Genomic DNA, 20,976 nt, shown 5'->3' on the forward strand with positions numbered 1-20,976 from the left:
ATTATATATGTAAGATTTTGTGCGAGAACTGACATTACTTTTGTACATTAGAATTAAGTTCAGATTGGTCCAGAATGTTTTAGAATCGTGTTTTTAGCTGATTGGATGTTTTATGAATAAAAAGCTCCTGTAATGGGGTGCAGATGATGATGATGATGAAGAAGAAAAGGAGATGGTGGCTGCTGCTTTTGCTGCTTCTGCTCAAAACATCAGGGCTCTATGCCAGAAAGCTTTTAGCAAGGACTTTAATAATTACTCTGTACTCCTTACATTGATGCAAAAAACAATTTTACTACTGCTCTTCTCTCTTTGAAGACCCAACGCCCAAAATGACAACCATTGTTTGTATTTTTTGGGCCTGCAGCTTGTCCTTGGTCAAGCTGGAAAAGATTGTTTCGTCTCCTTACCCTGTGAAGGGAACTGAGTAACATATTACATGAAGCTCAGAGCTACACCTAAAGCAGCACAGAATCTGAAAAATATAAAAGTTAAAACCTGAGGCATCACCCATTTCCCTCATGACTCGACTCACTATGGCTGAAGTGTGAACTGGTGTTTTTGGCCCTGAGCTGTGTTTTTGGGGGAGATCACCCAGCTTTTGGCTCATGGGCAGCACAGCCCTGCAGAGCAGAGCCAAGCCCTGCTGAAGTCACTGGGGCCGTGCTGTTCTCGTGGTCCGTGGGTCAGAATGAGTCAAGTCTGAGAAACAATTGCAGAGGCCTCCAGCCCTGTGGTGGTGGTGGAGAGCTGCCTTTCATCCACCACAGTAACGTGGAATTTGGGAATTTGTGTGTTCAGGGAGGTGCCATTGCACGGGGTGCAGAGAGGCAAAAACTTCTCATGGGGGATTCTGTTTTGAAAACAGTTGCAGAGCGTTTCTGTGTGGGAAAACATCCCCTCATTGCTTTGGGATTCTTTTAAAAACAGTTGCAAAGCGTTTCTGTGTGGGAAACCATCCCCTCACATCAGGAGAGGGTCTGAGGCCACAGCTGGGGCCTCAGCACCCCAAAGCTGATCCCTCCCAGGTTCCTCTTGAGCAATTTGTGTCCTGCAGCAGGTGAGCAGAGCCTGGCCGGAGGAGCTGCTCACCGCGAGCTTTATCAGGGAGCTTCAATCCATGACCTGAGCCCGGGCAGGGGAGTGTCTGAGATATCAGGGGTGATGGAACACCAGGGGTGATGGAATACGGGCTGGGGAGCGGCTGGAAGGAGCAGCACCTGCAAGGGAGGGGTGGCAGCGCTGGCTGGGGATGAGGATGGGGCACAGGTGGTGATGTTCCGATGGGCAGCAGGTGCAGGATCAGCCAGGCTCGGCGTGGCAGGACACAGTGCCAGCATCGCCCGCAGGGGACAGGCAGGGGGACATCCCCGAGGGACTGAACGGCACCAAATCCCGCGGGTGACGAGGCTCGGGCGGGAACCCCTCCCCGGGGATGCCCTCGGGGGCGCCGCCCAGCCCGGCCCCATCCGCGCTGCCCCCGGCGGGGCGTGCGGAGCCCCCGGCCCGCGGGGAAGGAAGGACGAGCCAGCCCCGTCCGGCTGCGGCTTCCTCCGCAAGCCCTGCCTCGGTGCACGGTGCCCGCCCCCGGCCCTCCCCCGGCTCTCCCCGCTCCGAGCGCCCCGAGCCGAGCCGAGCCGAGCCGCGCCGAGCCGCCTCCGGGGGAGCCCCCTGAGCGCAACAGTTCCCCCCGAGCCCGGGGCACCCCCGGGGACCCCTCGGCACCGGGAGGAGGCTGCGCGGAGGAGCCGCCGCCGCCGCCGGGCTGAGGCAGCGCCCGGAGCTGCCCGGAGCTGCCCGGATCCGGCGGTTCTGCCGCTGCCGGCGATGGAGCGGAGCGGAGCGGCCGAGCCGCGGCTCCTCCCGGCCGGGCGCAGCCGCCCCATCCTCTGCCTGAGGGAGCGGAGCCGCCCCGCCGCCGCCGGACACCGACCCCTCCGCTGATCCCCCCCCGGGCATCCTCGGAACCTCCCGAGCCTTTGTGCATCCCCAGCCCTTTGTGCTGTGACCCCCCAGGCTCGCCGCCCCCTTGCATGCGGCCCCCGGGCTGCGGGAGCCGCCGGCCATGGGCACCAAGCAGACCAAGGGCTGCCAGCCGGGCAGCGCCGGGGAGAGCCCCCCGGGGCAGCCCCGCAGGAAGGCGGCCCCCAGGGAAAGGGGCGATTTCCTGGCTTCCCTCGTGGCCAAGTCCGGCGAGAAGTTCGGCAAGGGCGCCGGCGCCAGCTTGCCCCCGTACCACCGGAGGATCTGCATGATCCAGGACATGCTGCTGCTGGTCAAGCAGGGCAGGCAGGAGGAGGCCACCGAGCTGCTGAAGAACCTGCGGCAGGTGAGTGAGCGAGCACGGGCGGCTTTATCCGGGGAAGGGGCTGAGCTGGGGAAAACACAGCTGGAGAATGACTGGTGCTGCTTCTGGTGGCAAACAGCGGCCACGCTCCGCTCCTGCGGCTCTGACTCGCGTGGTGAAATTTTGGGGAAGCTGCAGGGTGGTCAGGGTGTCACAGAGGGGGAAATACCCCCAGGAAGATGCTCGGGGTTGTCTGCAGCCACCAAACGCTGCCGGGTGTGTTTTTCCCCCTTCCCTTTTGCCTTGTGGCTCTGGGGTTTGCATCCTGCTCCAAGTGGTTCCCACTCAACTTTCCAAAAGTTTGGTGTTTCAAGCAGCTCCGGAAAAGCGCCGAGGCAATTGGAGCTGGCAGCTTTTGAGAATCAGCTCTTTTCTTTGCTGGCTCACAAATACCCAGAGCTGGCAGCGTTGCTTTTTTATCTTTTTGGCGCACACAATCGCCTGATGGAGTTTTGCTGGTGTTGACTGTGGCTGGGAGAAACGAGAATTCCCCACTCCCCACTCTGGGGAAGTGGGCAATGAATTGTAGCGAGCCCGAGACCTTTTGCCTTGAAAAATCTGTTTGAGCTGGGCATTAGCTGGGAAGCAACAGGACGGAAAGTTGCTGTGAGCAAACAGAAAAGCAAATTAGCATTTAATCTTTTCCTGCTGATAGGTGCTGATAAAAACACCCGAGTGCTCTGGGCGTTTTCAAGGCTCTGGGGTGCGCAGGGCTTTGAGTTTTCCATGCAAACCTAAAGCAGATCCATCTTCCAGCTCGGGGTTTCTCCCTGGGCTGCTCGGTGTAACCAGTTCTGCCAGCCAGGAAAAGTTGTTCAGATCTCAGCTGGGCACGGGGAGCTGCTTTCTTGCCCTATAGTCTGTCCATGGCACTGCTCCAGTCTGGTTTTCTTTTGGGATTTTTGTGTTTGGGGTTTGCTGCTGGTGGTTTTCTGGTTTTCTTTTGGGATTTTGTCTTTGGGGTTTGCTGCTGGTGGTTTTCTGGTTTTCTTTTGGGATTTTGTCTTTGGGGTTTGCTGCTGATGGTTTTCTGGTTTTCTTTTGGGATTTTGTGTTTGGGGTTTGCTGCTGGTGTTTTTTTGCTGATAGCATTTCATCCCTACACCATTTTTTGGTCCTTTCCAGTGAGTGGATGTTTTGTTTGGGGCACGTCCCCATTCAGCCCATTTCCATTTCTCCCTCTGCCCTGCAGGTTTAGGATTATCTTCAGAGCAGCCCAGCTGAGAAATCTGAACTGTGTCATATGATTTCTGTTTTTTTTTTTTTTTTTTTTATGGAAAACTCTCCCCTTTCTTTCAACTTTGGGATAAAATATTTTTCCTGAGAGGAGCGTGCTGCCTCTCTGGGATTTGGGGGTGGAATTCCTTGGGGCAGTGACCTCTCCATGTGGGATCTGTGGGACCGTGGGGGCTGAGCTGGGCAGCAGATCAGAGCCCAAATGTTGCACCCTCTCAGCCACGCCAAATCTTTATCGTTGTCACAGCCCATTGGAGCTGGCAGAAGGGCAGGTGCTAATTTTAGAGGGTGTTTATCTCAAACACCTCCCCAAAAAATAAATCTTGGGGCCTGCAAAGTGCCAGGAATCACTCTCACGTTCTCCCTGGCCCCAGGCTGGTTTTTCTCAGGTCTGTCCTCACTCTCTGTGCAGAATGAGGGAGCTGGCATGTGTCACCATGGATGCCCTAATGACAAACCTGACCACAGGGGAACCCTCTCATCTCACTGGAGATTGGGAAGAAAAAGCTAAAAATTAATCTCAAACTGCTGGGGGAAAGCAAGGAACCTGTTACAGTCAGGTGCATCTCTGGCACTGAGTGTCTCTGAAGAGCTCTCTCTGATAAAATATATCTTAGAGTGTCAAAACAGAGAACTCTCTGTCCTAGATACCACAATAGACTCCAGGCAGGTTTTTAATGAGGTGATATTAATCCCTGCCTCCAGGGAGGGAGTGTGGGATGCCCCACTGAACAAATCCTGGCTGCTCTGGGAGCTTTCAGCAGCTGCATTTTGGGAGGGGATGGTTCAGGAGGGCTCCAAGGCACCCCTGGGGTTGTTTCCACTCCAGCAGGAGCCTCCCAGAGCTCCCTTGGAGTGTCTCAGCCTGAAAGGGAGGATTTGGGGAGAAGGAGAGGGGTGGGTGGATGAGCCTGGTGGGGCAGAGACTTTTCCCTGAGCCAATTTTAGGGTGTCTGTGCTCCCTGTAGGTGCTGCTGTAAAACTGAGTGTTTTCCAGCAAAACTGGGGTTTTCCCAGCAAACCCAGTGCCCTGGTGCCCAGCTCTCAGCAGAGATTTTTTTTTAAATCCCAGGCATTTAGGTCACTGGGAGCCTTTCCACTGAGTTCAGCTGCCTTTGAAGGCAGCCCAGCGTGCTGCTGAGGGGTGGCTGACAGCATCCCTCCACAATTCCTTTTGGAGCAGGATGAGCCCATGGCCAGAGCTGAAAATCTTGGTTTTTCAGGTCTCTGTGCCACAACACCCTGCCCTACCCACCCACTGCAAGACAAGGTTTGGGGGGCTTTTTTTGCCCCCACAAAAGGTGTGTTTGATAATCAGAGCAGGGCTACAATCCTGTATACAATCCTGTCCTTCCAGTCCTATCCCTGGCATCAATGTCCACTGTGGCCTTTGCATTCCACCCATTTATTTGGAATTTATTTGGAATTTATTTGGAATTTATTTGGAATTTATTTGGAATTTATTTGGAATTTATTTAGAATTTATCATCCTTCACCCTCCCCTGAGGTGGCAGCGATGCTGTTTTCCTTACAGGCTCCTGTAAGGATTCGTTTGTGTTTCTGGGAATGCCTGGATGTTGCAAACAACTATAAAATACTGAGATACAAAGTGATTTTTTTTTTTGTTTTGGTTTGTTTGTTTGTTTAAAAATATAACAAGCATGAAGAGCAGACAGAGTTTGCTTCCTCAGACAGGTCAGCAGTGGTCTCTGCTGTGGAGGCAATTTGATCCCACTGCCTGCCCCCAAAATAACACTCCTGCTATTGCTGCTGCCAGCAGCCATTCCAAAGGGTTTGTGCTCCTCTGGCACAGCCAGACTCATTTAACATCGAGCTCCTGAGGCACAGAATACTCATTTCTTTTTCCTTCTTTCTGCTCTGGAGCCCAAAATTCAAACACCCCCAAATCCCAACTTTTATATGTGCTCTCCTTGGCCGAGGTGTTTTCCCTCAGGTGCTGCAGGGAGGATGCCTCTGGCATAAATGCAGTGGGAAGACACTGAAATAATTAACATTTGCTTTAAGCTGGTGTTGGGGGTTGCCAGAGGCTCGCTGGTCACCTGGAGGGAGCTGCTGGAAGTGATTCCTGCACGGAATAACTTGGAATTTATCTGCCATGAAGGGACTTCCCAGGTTTACCTGGCAGCATCTTCTCTGCTTTCCTACAAGGAGAGGCTAAAAAATGAATTTATTCAGGGTGTCCAGCACTTGGGACATGGGAACCCCCTCTCAAACCCCTCACTCCATCCAGCTGGGAGAATTCCAGCTCCATTTTTCCCAGCTGCAGAGCAGGAGAGGTTTGACCATTACAGAGCATGGCAATTTTATTTTTCCTTTTGTTTTCTCCCCCATACTGGTGAGTTGCAGTGGTTAAGGCAGCCAAGCGCCGTCAGTATATTAAATTCTGGGAGTGTCTCTCCTGCTGGGGAGAGGATTTGTAAAACAAAGCATGTTTTCCTCCTCCTCCCTGCTGCCAGAGGATCGCTTTTCCCAGGCGAGATGGGGAAGCGCTTCCCAGCCCATTACGTTGCACTCAAGGAATTTGCCATTGGTTACGTGGAGCTTTTGCTGCTCTTCTGGGGCTGGGGGAGAGGGGAGGATGAGGAGGATGAGGAATCCAGCAGATCTGAGCATCATCTGCTCAGGGCAGGTGAGCAGCAGCTGCAGGAATTCAGTGGGGAAAGGGGGGAAAGCAAAGCGTGGCAGTAAATGCCAGGGTGTGCCCAAAGCCAAATGCCAAGGTCCAAGGTGTGGCAGCACTGGCAAGGTGGATTCTGTGCTCTGTGCCAGCCTGGGGTGGGCAGTGCTGGGGTGGGGAGGGCCCCAAAATGGGCAAAAACATCACCAAAAATCCCATTTGTAGGAAAAGGCTGGGAGCAAATGCGCTCTGTGCCCACCAAACATTGCAGCCCCTCCTGGCTGGGGCCCTGCCTGGGATCCCTGGGGTTTGCCCCACAAAACCTTGGGGTTTGCCCCACAAAACCTTGGGGTTTGCCCCACAAAACCTTGGGGTTTGCCCCACAAAACCTTGGGGTTTACCCCACAAAACCTTGGGGTTTGCCCCACAAAACCTTGGGGTTTGCCCCACAAAACCTTGGGGTTTATCCCACAAAACCTTGGGGTTTATCCCACAAAACCTTGAGGGTTATCCCACAAAACCTTGGGGTTTATCCCACAGAATTTTGAGGGTTATCCCACAAAACCTTGGGGTTTGTCCCACAAAACCTTGGGGTTTGCCCCACAAAACCTTGGGGTTTGCCCCACAAAACCTTGGGGTTTGCCCCACAAAACTTTGGGATTTATCCCACAAAGCCTTGGGGTTTATCCCACAGAATTTTGACGGTTATCCCACAAAACCTTGAGGGTTTACCCCACAAAACCTTGGGGTTTGTCCCACAAAACCTTGAGGGTTATCCCACAACACCTTGGGGTTTATCCCTCAAAACCTTGAGGGTTATCCCATAAAACCTTGGGGATTTATCCCACAAAACCTTGGGGTTTGTCCCACAAAACTTTGGGATTTATCCCACAAAACCTTGGGGTTTATCCCACAGAATTTTGACGTTTATCCCACAAAACCTTGGGATTTATCCCACAAAACCTTGAGGGTTATCCCACAAAACCTTGGGGTTTATCCCACAAAACCTTGGGGTTTATCCCACAAAACCTTGAGGGTTATCCCGCAAAACCTTGGGGTTTATCCCACAAAACCTTGGGGTTTGTCCCACAAAACCTTGGGGTTTATTCCACAAAACCTTGGGGTTTATCCCACAAAACCTTGGGGTTTATCCCACAAAACCTTGGGGTTTATCCCACAAAACCTTGAGGGTTATCCCACAAAACCTTGGGGTTTGTTCCACAAAACTTTGGGATTTATCCCACAAAACCTTGGGGTTTATCCCACAAACAGCCCCTGCTGTGCATGCAGCTGTGCCCCTGCCCCATCCCAAGGGGATTTTCCAGCCAGAGTTTGTGGGGAATGAGACACGAGCTGAGCACCTTTGAAACTGTGTGGCACAGGGATGCTTAATTAATTAATTAATGATGAATATCTTCATTGTAAAAGGGGCTTGACTGGATAATAAAACACACAAAAAAAAAAAAATTAGAAATACTGATGGGGACAGCTCACTTTGGGCTCCTGTGACTTCCTCCTTGAGACACAAGAGAGGGAAAAAATGAAAATCTTTGTGGCTGGGCTCAGTGCTTGCCCCTGGGCCTGTGCTCCCCAGCCATGGGCAGCATCCCATGGAAGCCACCCCAGGAATGCTGGAGGAGTTTCCCCAAAAATGAGCACCTGGTCCCTTCTCCTGTGTGCTCAGAGCACCAGAGGTGACCCAGTCTGGGGTGTCTGGGGGTCTCTGGGCTCCTCCCAGCCTGTGGCTGCCAGCAGAGGACAGGGATGAGGAATTTTGCAGGATTTTGGTTGTTTTTCCCCAGTTGGGAGCTGCTGGGGCTGGGTGAGGGCCCTGCCCTGGCTGCAGCAGGGCCCCACAGGGTGGAAGTTGGGTAACCCTGCTCTGAGCGGGGTGGCTTTGGGATGAACCCTCATTTCCTCTGCCTCAAGCTGCTGCTGAAACCCCACCAGAGCTCCCCACACACAGTGCCTTTTAACCCTTGGGCTGCTGGAGGCACTGACAGCAAATATCTCTGAGATTTGGGGTGTTTCCTGCCCCAAAAAGGGTTTCTGGTGCAAGATGCTCGCTCACTTTGCCTCTTCCCATCCTTCAGTGGGATTTGCAGGTGGATGTGCAGGCACAGGTTGGATTTAATGATTTAATGATTAATTAACCCCCTGGAAGGTGCCTGCTGCTGCTTCTCCCGGGGGAAATGTGGTTTTGGGGGCAGAGGAAGGCTGGGATGTGATATAAAGTGAGGGCTGGGCTGGGCTGTGGGCACCTGAACAGAGCATGAGGTGCTGCCTGTGCCCTCATGCAGACAGAAAACCTCCAGGCTGGCACCAGTTAATGGTTGTTGTCCACCCCAGCCCCTGTTCAGCACTTTCTCTGCTTATATAATAGCAGGAATGTGTTTTTTCCCCACCCCAAGCTCTGCTTTTTTTACACCTGATATGAAATGCAGCAGCTGGGGGCTGCAGACAGCCTGGCACACACCTTTTTTCCCCCCTCTGTTTTCCTTTTGATCCTGTTTCAGGCTGTGAAAACCCCGAGTGTGAGGCTGCCTGCTCTCCCTGGCAGTGTGGGTGTGTGGGCACAGCCTCCCTGCACATCCCTGGGCTGTGTGGGGGCAGCAATGGGGCTGGTGCACCTGAAATTCAGTGTTTTGGAGCTTCACTGGGGGGATTTGTGCCTGTGGCCTTCTCTGAGCTAAGGGAGGTGGTTATTTATTAATATTCATTTCATTCTCCTACAAGCAGTGTGGAATTTTTTTAGTATTCAACATCTTCAGGTCCTGGCCAAATGCCTGATGTGATTTAATGCCTGATTCCATTTCTCTTTCTCTGTGTGTTTGTCTCAACCTCCTTCTTCAAATTTTGGGGAAAAGATCGCTGCATGGCAAATTTAATCTTGCCTGTAAAAGGAAAAGCAAATTGTCCATTCCATTCCTCTCCAGGCCCAAGGTTTTAGCCCCAATTACTCCTGGATCTGACCCTGCTGCTGGAGAGCAGGAGCTGCTTGGAGCTTTCCAGCATCCTCAGATCTTTTCAGGACTCTTTATCTTTCAGACTTGGTGTCTTTCAAAGTCAGAGGCTCTTCCTTTGTGAGAGCCTTGAGCTCTGGACAGGCAGCAGAGCCCAGGGCAGGGAGCTGCCTTTCCCTCATGCCTTTGGGTATCTCAGTGGATATTTCACTCTTTATATCACAATAATCTCCCCAGAGTCCTGCCTGGGGTTTGATGTTGATGGGGGAATTTCTTTATGGGATTCTGCCTTTTCCAGTGGTCCCAAAGTCCTTGTTGGAAAACCATGGAGGTTTTCCTTGAGGTCTGCTCCTGCCCAGCCCTGGCTCCTGCTGATTTCTGTCCCTGGATGTCCCCTGTGCTGTGGGATTGCTTTCTGAGCAGCTTCCAGCCCAGCTCCCGCTCCCACTGCTGCTGCCCATTCCCAGCAGTGCTCAGGGGCTGCGTTTGGGGGAGGTTTCAGCAAGGCAGCAAAGTTAATTCCAGTTGTGTGGAAATGAAGGTTGGTTCATTGAAGGAGAGGCTGAGAGGAGCAGGAGCAGAAGAAAGGAGAGCCAGCCTGGAGCTGGAGCAGGGTTTTTGTGAAGGATGGGGATTTGTGTGCTGAGTTTTCAGCTCCTTGCTTTCTGTTTAGGCACAGAAAGTGAGGAAATGGGTGCTGGGGACAGGAGCTGCAGTTCTGTGGCAGCTGCAGCTCTGTTTCCTACCCTCAGCATGCAGAGAACATTGAATTGAGCAAGCTCTGTCTGTCCCTCCCACCCCAAGGACAAGCTTGGAAATCAGAGACCAAACCCTCCTTGGGCAGTTCCTGTGCCTTCCCCTCTCCTTGTGCAGAGATCCCCTGGGTGTCAGAGCACAGGGCTGTGTGCCAGGAGCCCCGATTTCCATGGCTGGGAAATTCTCTTTTCCTGTCCCAGAGGATGAGCCCACTCTGGGCTGGTGTGGGATCTCAGCACCTCAGGACTGATGTGCAGAGTGACCGAGACCACCCTTGGGGGGCTCGGAGGTCCTGGAATGTTCCAGAAGTGTCTGGTGGCTGGACTTTGATCCTACACAGGAGACGACACCTGTATGAGGATGGGAGGATTTCACTGGGTGAATGGTGAAGGGATAAGTTAATTAGAGTGTGAAACACAGGGTTTAGGATTTCTGTACAGGGGGGTCTAAAGAAGTAAGATGGAGGAATTGGGGCGTGTCCTGTCCTCCTTCTTCTTCTTCTTGGCCTCCATCTTCTGTGGTGATGTTGGCACTTTGGGATTGGTTATTACTAAAAGTGCACTGGTCAATAAGGGTAAAAGGTATTGGGGGAAATAGGTAAATATTGTATACAATTGATAAATATTGTATACGTAATTTTGAGTACAAAGATAGGTGACCGCCCCGGGGGCTCTCAGTGTGCTCATGGCTGGCTGCTGTGCAGACCTCTGTCGGGCCGAGAGAAAATCTTTTAGATAAACAATTAATAAACACCGAGACCGAGAGAAAACCTGAAGCCTCTTTTCATCCTTTGGAGTGCGGGCTGCCCAAGGCCACCCCGGGCCTTTCCAGGTCATTAAAAGAGCCGAGAAACCGACAAGTGGCGTCCCTGGGCGGGCTCAGCCACCAACCTTTCTGTTAACAGCCGATCATCAGGGCAGGTCATTCCTGCCTTGTCCTGCAGGGCTCTTCCTGCCCAAGGCCAGGATCTTGGCACTGCACTGAAATCCCAGCAGGAAAAAAGCAAAAGCTGCTGAGGAAGGAGAGCACGTTTTGGTGGGAAATGGTTGTTTTGGCCAGGGATGTGCTGAGGGTTTTTCCTGGGGCATCTCTGTCCCTGTTCCCACCCTGCTGGGGCTGCTTTGGGATTTGGGGCATCCCCAGCCCCAATGGGAAGTGGGGTTCAGGAGCTGGGGGGGTTTAGACCTCAATAAAAAACCCAAATTCCCTGCACAGGGAGGAACTGAAGCTGCTGCAGCCTCTGCCCCAGGTTTGGTTGGTGTTGAACAAACCCCAGCACCTGGTTCTGCCTGAGCTCCCCAAAATCAGGGCAGAGCAGCCCAGATCTCTGCAAAAACAGCACTCAAACCTCAGCAAACAGCCCCAAAGCCTTGGTTCATCCCAAACCCCTCCATTTATTTCCATTTGGATACAGCTCTCCCCTCTCCAGAAAGGATTTGGGGGAAATCCTGTTCCCAAATATCTCTCTGAGCTTCCTGGGCTTGCAGAAAAACAATTTGGGATGAGAGTGTGAATGATCTACACCCATGATTTACATCCAGCCAAAAAAATCATGCAGGATTGGATTAAATCTTGATTTAAGCAGCCTTTTTTGTGTGTATGTGGGCTTTTTGGGGGTTTTTTTGGGTTTTTTTGTTTTGGTTTTTTTGGTTTTTTTTGTTTTTTTTTTTTTTGGGGGGGGGAGGTTTGTGTGTAGGTTAGGATTTTTTTGGGGGGGTCATTCTATAAGAAAGAGGATGTTTTCCTGTTTGTAAAAAGCTGCTCCTGCTTGGGTGTAATTGGATACTTCCTTTTCTGAGGAGGGAGCCTGCTGGATCTGGGGACATTTATTGAGGCAGCTGTGTGGCTGGGTGAGGAGTTTTGTGTGGTTTTATTCTGGTGGGGAAATGGTGAATTTGGGGTTTGCAGGGTTGATTGATCCTTTTGTGTTTCTCACTCGAGTTACAGGGAAATGAAAGCAAGTTTAAAGAGCACAAAAGTGCTTTTTAATGTTTTTTTTTTTTTTTTAATCAGGTAATACACTCAGAATATGCTGGATAAGAAAGCAGACAAATAAATGTCTCCAAACAGATTTTGCATTTAAAACTGGTTGATTCATTAAGTGGAGTGTTAATTGTGCATCATGAGTTACACTCTGGTCACCATAATTACAGAGCTTGGTCTCTCAGGTTGAAGTTTTACTTGCAGATGGGAAATTGTGCATTTCTCCTTTGTACTCTAGACTTTTTCATTGACTTGCTGCAATTGAGTGTTAAACTGGACTAAGTGAATTAAAATCCTTGAAATTGGAACAGAACCTTAAGATCATGGAGTGAAACATTTGAATTAATTGAAATTAAGATGTTTTCTTTGTCCAAACTCTCCCCAAAGCTGTGTTTGCACTTTTTTCTGGTTGTTTTTATCACTGATTTCCCTAAAATCATTGGCAGCCATGTCCTGCCTACCTGGGCTAACAGGAGTTTAAAATTTGTTTAAAATTAAATATTTTTTTCCATTTTAAAATTAAAACCTGGCCAGAGGTTGGCATCAAATTGCTGGTTTGAAGTCTGGGTGGTTTAAAGTATTCAGTGTTTAAAGCTACTTTATACAGCAGCATTAATTGAATTTTAATATCACTGAATGGAATCCTTGGGCAGCTCAGTCATTAATTCTTCCTCAGCAAGTTTGGGCATTTCCTGGTGACTTTGATGAGCCCAAATCCTTTATTTTTGGGTTTCTCTGGAGAGACTGAGCCAGCTGGGAGGATCCCACCTCCAGTTTGGAGGCTCATGCCAAGGTGGATCCTCAAAGGAGCCTCCAAATTCCCTGGTGCCAGACAGGGAGGGAAGGAGCTGTGAAAGCCTTCAAGAGAGATTTTACCTTCAAGAGAGATTTTTACCTTCAAGAGAGATTTTACCTTCAAGAAAGATTTTTACCTTCAAGAGAGATTTTTACCTTCAAGAGAGATTTTTACTTTCAAGAGAGATTTTTACCTTCAAGAGAGATTTTTACCTTCAAGAGAGATTTTTACCTTCAAGAGAGATTTTACCTTCAAGAGAGATTTTTACCTTCAAGAGAGATTTTTACCTTCAAGAAAGATTTTTACCTTCAAGAGAGATTTTACCTTCAAGAGAGATTTTTACCTTCAAGAAAGATTTTACCGTCAAGAGAGATTTTTACCTTCAAGAGAGATTTTTACTTTCAAGAGAGATTTTACCTTCAAGAGATTTTTACCTTCAAGAAAGATTTTTACCTTCAAGAGAGATTTTACCTTCAAGAGAGATTTTACCTTCAAGAGAGATTTTACCTTCAAGAGAGATTTTTACTTTCAAGAGAGATTTTACCTTCAAGAGAGATTTTTACCTTCAAGAAAGATTTTTACCTTCAAGAGAGATTTTACCTTCCAACCTTCTTCAAATATCAAATACCAAATCCCAGCCCTGCTCTGCCTGATGGTTCCAAATCTGATGCTGCAAATAAAACCACACAAGCATGGCAGAAATCATGGGAAAGGCTTCATTTCATCCCTTCATCCCCAAAACTGACTTTCCTTTGTTGCTATGAGGTTCCCAGCTCCCTGTGGTGTGGGCACAGCACTGATTGAGTCTCAGGCTGGGAAATTGGAGACTTTTGAGCCACCCTGCAATAAATGAGGGTAATTTGCCCATGCTGATGGTCTCATCCATTCCCTTGCCCATTTTCCTGAGGTGTTTTAAGAGGAAAGCCTCCTCTCAGCAGCTCCAAAATGGATGTTTTATTGTGTGTGTGCCATTGCCAGGCTGTTTCATGGGCTCACAGAGTGCTTGGGCAGCACAGCTGGGCTGGGTGTGCTGGATTTGGGGGGAATTCAGAGCATCCAGCAGGTGTGGAGCTGAGTTTGGGACTCTGCTTTTCATCCTCTCTCAGGACTGCAGCTGGAACTCCTCACCAGGTACCCCAAAACCACAGAGTGTCACCAGTGTGGTTTCAGAGAGGCTCCAGGCTGGCAGAGGGGAGTTGTGGGTGGGATGTTGGGCAGGAATTGCTCCCTGGCAGGGTGGGCAGGCCCTGGCACAGGTGCCCAGAGCAGCTCTGGCTGTTCCATCCCTGGCAGTGCCCAAGGCCAGGTTGAAGCTCCCTGATCTATGGAAGGTCTCCCTGCTCATGGCAGGGGAGTGGGAATGAGATGAGCTTTGAGGTCCCTTCCAACCCAAACCTGTCTTTGCACAGATTTGTGGGTTTGGGAAGGGGAAATGTGTCTCAGCTGGATGTGCACAAATCTGCTCTCCAACATCTCCTTTCTCAATATAAAAATCCTTCCCATGGCATTCTTCTCTCTTGCCTTGCTGCTTTAGAACAAAGGTGGCAGCAGCCCCAGGAGCTGCCAGGATTCCAGGTTTTCCTGGATTTTAGGATGTGAGCATCCCTGTAAGGCCCTGGGTACCTCATGAACAACAGAGGTGTGGGTGTGCAGCATCAAACACAGCCCTGCTCCCACGTGGGGAGCAGCTGCTGGGGCTGTACCACTTCCAGGCAGGAATTCCTGGCATTTCTTGGCAGGAAAAAAGGTCCCAAAGCTGATTTCCCACTCCATGGCAGTGGGCATTCAGTGGAAAGGCTGAACTGTAGAACAGGAGCAGCTTTGGTGCTTCTCCTGAGCTCTCCATGCACACCTTGGTTTCCCCTCTGGTTTCCTTCCCACCCTGTTGGTGTCCAGAGGAAGAGGATGGAGAATCTGGCCTGGTGCAGGTGACGGGGAAAGTTTTGGCTGTGATAAACTTCTCCATCCATTTTTAGATAGAAAGCAGTTCTCAGATGGGATGAACTCCCTGAAATGTGGTGAGGAATCTCTGCTTGGGGTGCTTTCATCTCTTGCCCATCAGCTGCTCTTCTCTCCAACACAAAGAAAATTCATCAGCCAAACTCCTCTACTGAAAGAGAATAAATCAGCCAAACTCTTCTCCTGAAAGAAAATAAATCAGCCCAACTCTTCTCCTGAAATATTTTTTTTAAAAAGACCTTTTAGTGTTGCGTCATAGCATAAATCAGCTTTATTTTCCACGAGGACCTGTGTTTGCTTGTGTGCCCTCCCTTTGGAAGAGGGCACAAATCCAGGAGCTGGAATATTCCCCAAGGCAGGGACAGAGTGCCATTCCCACGGGCTGAGATCATCCCACTGATTGGGAATGTAATTGTGCAAAATCCTGGTGGGACCCAGACCTGACCAAGCTCCCTGGGATGTTCCAGCTCTGACTGACCCATCCCAGAGCCTGCAGGGAAATGCTGGAATCCCCATCCCTGGAGGAATTTATGGGATGTGGGGACATGCTTTAGTGCTGGGTTAGTGGTCAGATTTGAGCTTTTCCACCCTAAATAATTCCAGGATTCTTTATCAGGGAAAAGCTTCTCTGCTCCTCGTTTTTCAGAGGGAATGGAGCAGCAGAAGGGCTGAGCATCCCCCTGGCAAAGGGAATTCCCAAGAACAGGAATGGAGTGCACAGAAGTGGCAGGGCTGGGAGCAGCTGCTCCTTATCTCTTCCTGAGCAGGCACATCAGGGAAGATAAAGCAAAAAGGGAAAAGATAACACAGATTGAGTCAGCCTGCCTCTCAGAGGGAGCTTTTTCCAACCTATTTACTTGTCACTGGTGATTTCAGCCCAGCCTGTGGATCTTCAGAGAAAACCAAGGGTTTTTTTCTTCCTGTTTCATGCCTTGCAAAAGGGAATCTTTCTTCCAGCCATGAATTTCTGGCATTTCTTGGCACGGGGGAAGGTCCCAAGGGCAGGTTTGGTGTCACTGTGTGCTAAATGCCACCCCACATCTGTGTGTGTGAGGCTGGAGCTGTCTGATCCACCACCCACCAGTGGCTCCTCCACTTTCCAACCAGCTCAGGGCCTGTGTTAGTCATGTTTTAATGATATTGGGATCAGCTGCTCGTGGCTGTGTGAGGAATTCCAGCCCAGGGCTGGGGATGGAGCAGGGATGGGGAGGCTCAGCACAATGAGCTCATCCTGCCTTTCCTCTTGCTCAGCTCGTCAGGTTTCAGGGATTATTCAGTGGTTGGAGCTGGGAAACGAGATTAAGGATTTGGTGCCGTGTCCTGAAACTTTCTGGGGTTCTTCTTCCTCTGCTGTGAACTTCAGGAGGAGCTGCTGGTGTGAAAAATATCAGTGCTGGCTGCTTTGGAGTTGGAAAATCAGCATTTTGGGCTTGCAGTGGCAGCACTGGGAGCAGGAGCTGTGAGACTTTGTTGTGGCACTGTGGGAATATCCTGTGGTTTCCATTGGATCCAGCTGAGTGATCCCAGGAAGGCTCGGGGAAGCAGGAGGGATTAGCAGGGTGCTCTGTTACCCCTGGCATCCCAGGCTTCTCCCTGGGGACTCTTCTGGGCTGGTGACACATTGTAGGGGACATCCCAGGCCATGGAGACAGGGATGCTTTGCTGGTGTTGCTGCTCTGTTGCTGCTCCCTGCCCTGTCCTGGGGATGTTTTGGTGCTCACCCCCACCAAAACTGCTCATAGCCAGGTTAGCTTGTAATTGCTCCAAGTTATGTATTTTTATACCATGCAAATTTTGTTTCTAGAGTTTATTCGTGATACTTTGCTAGCTATTTTCAAGCTGTAAGCAAAGTGTGTTTTTAACAAAAAAACCCTCAAGTGACATAGTGTATTTTTACAGGAATGAGGGAGAACCATGGAACAGGTATTTTTTAAAGGATGCATGATAGGAAGAAGGCTGCTTTTAACTGCTTATATCAGACATATTTCAATGCACTTGTCATTGGCAAATGCCTTGAAATATGGGCTGGGGAGAAGCCCTAGATGGAAGGAAACTCCCAATCCTGAGCTCTGCACAGCAGCTGTGACTCAGCAGTGGGAGCAGCAGCTCTGCCATGGATCCTCTGATGCAAAGGGAGCTCCAGGCGTGGTTTCCATCACCCAGCCCTGGCTCCTTCTCCTCCTGGGGCCACAGATCCCTCACAGGTTCTGTTTCCAGGGGCCACAGATCCCTCACAGGTTCCATTTCCTGGGGCCACAGATCCCTCACAGGCTCTGTTTCCTGGGGCCACAGATCCCTCACAGGTTCCATTTCCAGGGGCCACAGATCCCTCACAGGCTCTGTTTCCTGGGGCCACAGATCCCTCCCATGTTCCCTTTCCAGGGGCCACAGATCCCTCCAAGTTCTGTTTCCTGGGGCCACAGATCCCTCCAGGTTCTGTTTCCTGGGGCCACAGATCCCTCACAGGCTCTGTTTCCTGGGGCCACAGATCCCTCCCATGTTCCCTTTCCAGGGGCCACAGATCCCTCCAAGTTCTGTTTCCTGGGGCCACAGATCCCTCCAGGTTCTGTTTCCTGGGGCCACAGATCCCTCACAGGCTCTGTTTCCCTGGCAGAAGCTCCCTGGGCCAAGGTGTGCTTTGTGTCTGATCCTCCCGAGCTGCTCTGGCATCTCCACTGGGAAATGGAATAGCAACAACAGCGATTTAATGGCCCTGGCTGTCAAACAAAGCAGAAATATTTGGATTTTAGTGAGGAGGTTGGCACCTTTTATTGCTGGAAACAGGATGTGATGCTGCCTGTGCCGTGTTTCTGCTTCTCCTTGCCTGCCCTGTGGGTTTGGGGGTCCCCACAAACAGAAAAGCAGAAAATCTGTTTATTACTTGTATCTGTTCAGTGAAACCTGGAGTGGATTTCCCTTCTCAGCCAAGCCCAGAGGCTCTCAGACCATTTCTGGGTTAATCTGTCACATCTCTGAGGTTCAGGACCAGCAGCCACCACCCTCTGGCCTTTCTGGAGCCTGGTGTGTGGTGAAATAAAGAGAATTTTAATGGCATTTACTGGAAATATTTGCTGGATCTGGAGGGCAGAGCACTCTCCATCAGCCCAGCCTGTGTCCCCTGGGACCTCATTCCCTGATTTTGTGCAAAATTATTCTTCCACTGCTCACTCCAGCTCAGCTCACTCTGGGGTGTCCCAATCCCTCCCCAAGAAGGGAACTGGGTGGAGAAAAGAAGTTTTGTTTAACAAAAACCTGCGTGAAGCACTCTGTTAACCCAACCCCCTTGGCTCCAGAGGGATTTAAACATGTGCTTGTAGTTAATCAGGTATTTAAGTGGTTTTGTGACTTGGCAAGGCTGAGAGGAGCTATCCCAGAGGAGAGCAGAGCAGAGCTGAGGCCTCCCAGCTGGAAGGGTTTGGAAATGGGGGTGTTGAGGGCAGCAGTGTGAGTTTGGCTTTCTGTAACTCAGTTTCTTCTTTTGTTCAGCTCTCTGCAGGAGCTGGGAGGCACCAGAGGCACCCCAAAATGCAATGGTTTGTGAAACAGGATGAGTTGGGGTCAGTGTTGGTCAGTAAATTCACCTGAGCTGGCACTGGGGGCGCAGGAAAGGTCCTGCCAGGCTAATTCAGACCTGGCACATCCTGGGCAGGATTCACCCAGGGTGAGAAAGGGTTTTAAGGGAAATCATCCCCCCCTCACTCTTGGAAAAGCTGCTTGGGGAACCCCCAGCTCTGTGTGGGGCTGCTCAGAGAGGTTTCAAGGAGTGTGAGGGAGATTTTCCCCTTGGCTCATGGACTTCACCCCTGTGGGGCTGCTCAGGAGACATTTCATGGAGTGTAAAGGAGATTTTCCCTTGGCTCATGGATTTCACCCCATGGGGCTGCTCAGAGAGGTTTCAAGGAGTGTGAGGGAGATTTTCCCCTTGGCTCATGGACTTCACCCCTGTGGGGCAGCTCAGAGAGGTTTCATGGAATGTAAAGGAGATTTTCCCCTTGGCTCATGGATTTCACCCCTATGGGGCTGCTCAGGAGACATTTCATGGAGTGTGAGGGAGATTTTCCCCTTGGTTCATGGATTTCACCCCTGTGGGGCTGCTCAGGAGACATTTCATGGAGTGTAAAGGAGATTTTCCCCTTGGCTCATGGATTTCACCCTGGTGGGGCAGCTCAGGAGGGGTTTCATGGAGTGTGAGGGAGATTTTCCCCTTGGCTCATGGACTTCACCCCTGTGGGGCTGCTCAGGAGACATTTCATGGAGTGTAAAGGAGATTTTCCCCTTGGCTCATGGATTTCACCCTGGTGGGGCAGCTCAGAGAGGTTTCAAGGAGTGTGAGGGAGATTTTCCCCTTGGCTCATGGATCTCACCCTGGTGGGGCAGCTCAGGAGGGGTTTCATGGAGTGTGAGGGAGATTTTCCCCTTAGCTCGTGGATTTCACCCCTGTGGGGCTGCTCAGAGAGGTTTCATGGAGTATGAGGGAGATTTTCCCCTTTGGCTCATGGATTTCACCCCTGAGCAGGGAGGTTTTCCCACCTCAATCTGATTTTCCTGCTGGGTGTTTCTGCTGGGATTGCTCTGGAATTTGTCTCCACTTAACCACCCAGCATCACAGCACTGATGTTATTATGCAAAGTGTAGATTATTTAACCACACGAGTTTTTTTAAATTTATTGATTTGATGTTGCTTTGAATCCCATTACAGAGATCTGCTTTATTAATGGACTTTGTCCATGCTCCAGATTAACTGGGGATGCTGGATTTGCAAATGAAAGAATTGGAATTCATGTTGTCCATATTAATTACTTGGGTGATGCTGGCTTCCTTGGGGAAACCTTTCTTTTTATTCCACTCCTGTTGCTTTGTCTTAATTCAGAAAATCAGTTTGGTGCTGTGGGATTGGGTTGGTTTTTCTCCTTTGCTGGAATTCCCTTTTAACATTTAGGAAGATACTAAATGGTTTTATGGAATAGGCTGCTCCTGAGGATAAATTTTAATGCAAAAAAGGGTCAGGGAGCTTTTATTTCAATGTTTTGTTCAACCCCACTTCCTCCTCTTTTGCTTTGTGCTAAAATCTCTCTGTATCTTGTTCCTTCTAAATCTTTGCCTTGCAAAATCTCCTAATTCCTGCAGTGACACTCAGCCAGATTCTTGTGCTGAGTAATTCCTGGTAAAAATCCAGGATAGGCCTGGATTTTGGTGTGTGCAGGTATTGCTATTGATCCAAACCCATTTTTTCCCTGTGTTCCCCCCCCCCAGGCTCCTGCAATGGTGTAAATGAACCAAAAAAAAAAAAAAGAAAAAAAGGTTTGGCATGATTTTATAGGAGTCAACTGTAATTTGTTCACTTAAATTGTCTTTTTGTCATGCTTGCATTATTCCACAGCAGCCAGTTTGGAGAGTTAATTGAATATTTGTGTCTCTCAAAGATGCCTTCAATTACTTCCATTGAATAACTCTGGGAGAGAGAGCTGTGATGAGGAATCACTGATGCTTATTTTCTGTAGCAGAAATATCTGAGCCTTTATTCCAGCACCTATTAAAGGATGCCAAAACATTCCTGGAGCCTCCCAGCCCGAAATTCCATCCTTTGGAAGCAGAGTTGAGCATCCATTGAGCATTCACAATGCATCCCTCCATAGCTAATGCAATAATAATCAGCTCAGGCCTTGGAGGTGGGAGCAGCTTTCAGAGAGCAGTTCTTGGGTTGCAGCCTCTCATTGTGTGTGCAGCAGTGGATTGATTTCTGCTGGGTCCAGGAGGCTTCCAGGTGAGGCAGGAACAGCATTATTGATGCTGCAGGTTCTGGGGGAGGGTGTGGGAGTGTTTTCCCAGGGCTGGACATCAAAACAAAGCCCCTGTATGGCTGTGGGCAATCCCCACCTCAGGATTTATGGCTGCATTGATCAATCCCCCCATATTTTCAACTTTTTTTTTTTTTTCTCCTACTGTTGGATTGCAATAGCTCTGCTGGCTGAGGAGGGCAAGGGGAGCCACCAAAAGCAACAATTTTGGAGTGGATAAAAAAGCAAATGTGTTGTTTCAAGTGAGATTTGCAATTCCTTCTGTTTCTGCCTGCTCGTGGGAGCAGCAGGTCAGGATGGGCTCAGAGAGGGGTTTTAACCTGCTGTACACCAGGAGAGCCACCCTGGCCTCCTCCTGAAGCCTCTCCTGGTGGCAGCTGCTGGGCCCAGACCATCAATGCTGATTCCTGCCCAAGCAGAGCCTGGCTCAGAATGGATGGCAGAGCCTGGCAGCTCGTGCAGGGCTGTGTTAATTGTGAAGGGAGGGAAATTTGGAGAAGGTG

At 50.2% G+C, this 20,976-nt stretch overlaps 1 protein-coding gene across 1 annotated transcript in view; it reads left to right on the forward strand.

Annotated features, from left to right (window-relative positions):
* Positions 1-1,890: 1,890 nt before the first annotated feature.
* LRRC75A (leucine rich repeat containing 75A) overlaps positions 1,891-20,976 on the forward strand; it is a 61,268-nt gene continuing 42,182 nt past the window's right edge. Inside the window, exon 1 of the mRNA XM_063174127.1 lies at positions 1,891-2,326. Within this exon, the coding sequence (XP_063030197.1) occupies positions 2,063-2,326 (264 nt within the window). The 5' untranslated portion in view covers positions 1,891-2,062. The remainder of the gene's footprint in view (positions 2,327-20,976) is intronic.

The sequence above is a fragment of the Melospiza melodia genome, chromosome 21 (genome assembly GCF_035770615.1).
Source record: "Melospiza melodia melodia isolate bMelMel2 chromosome 21, bMelMel2.pri, whole genome shotgun sequence".
Lineage (NCBI taxonomy): Eukaryota > Metazoa > Chordata > Aves > Passeriformes > Passerellidae > Melospiza > Melospiza melodia.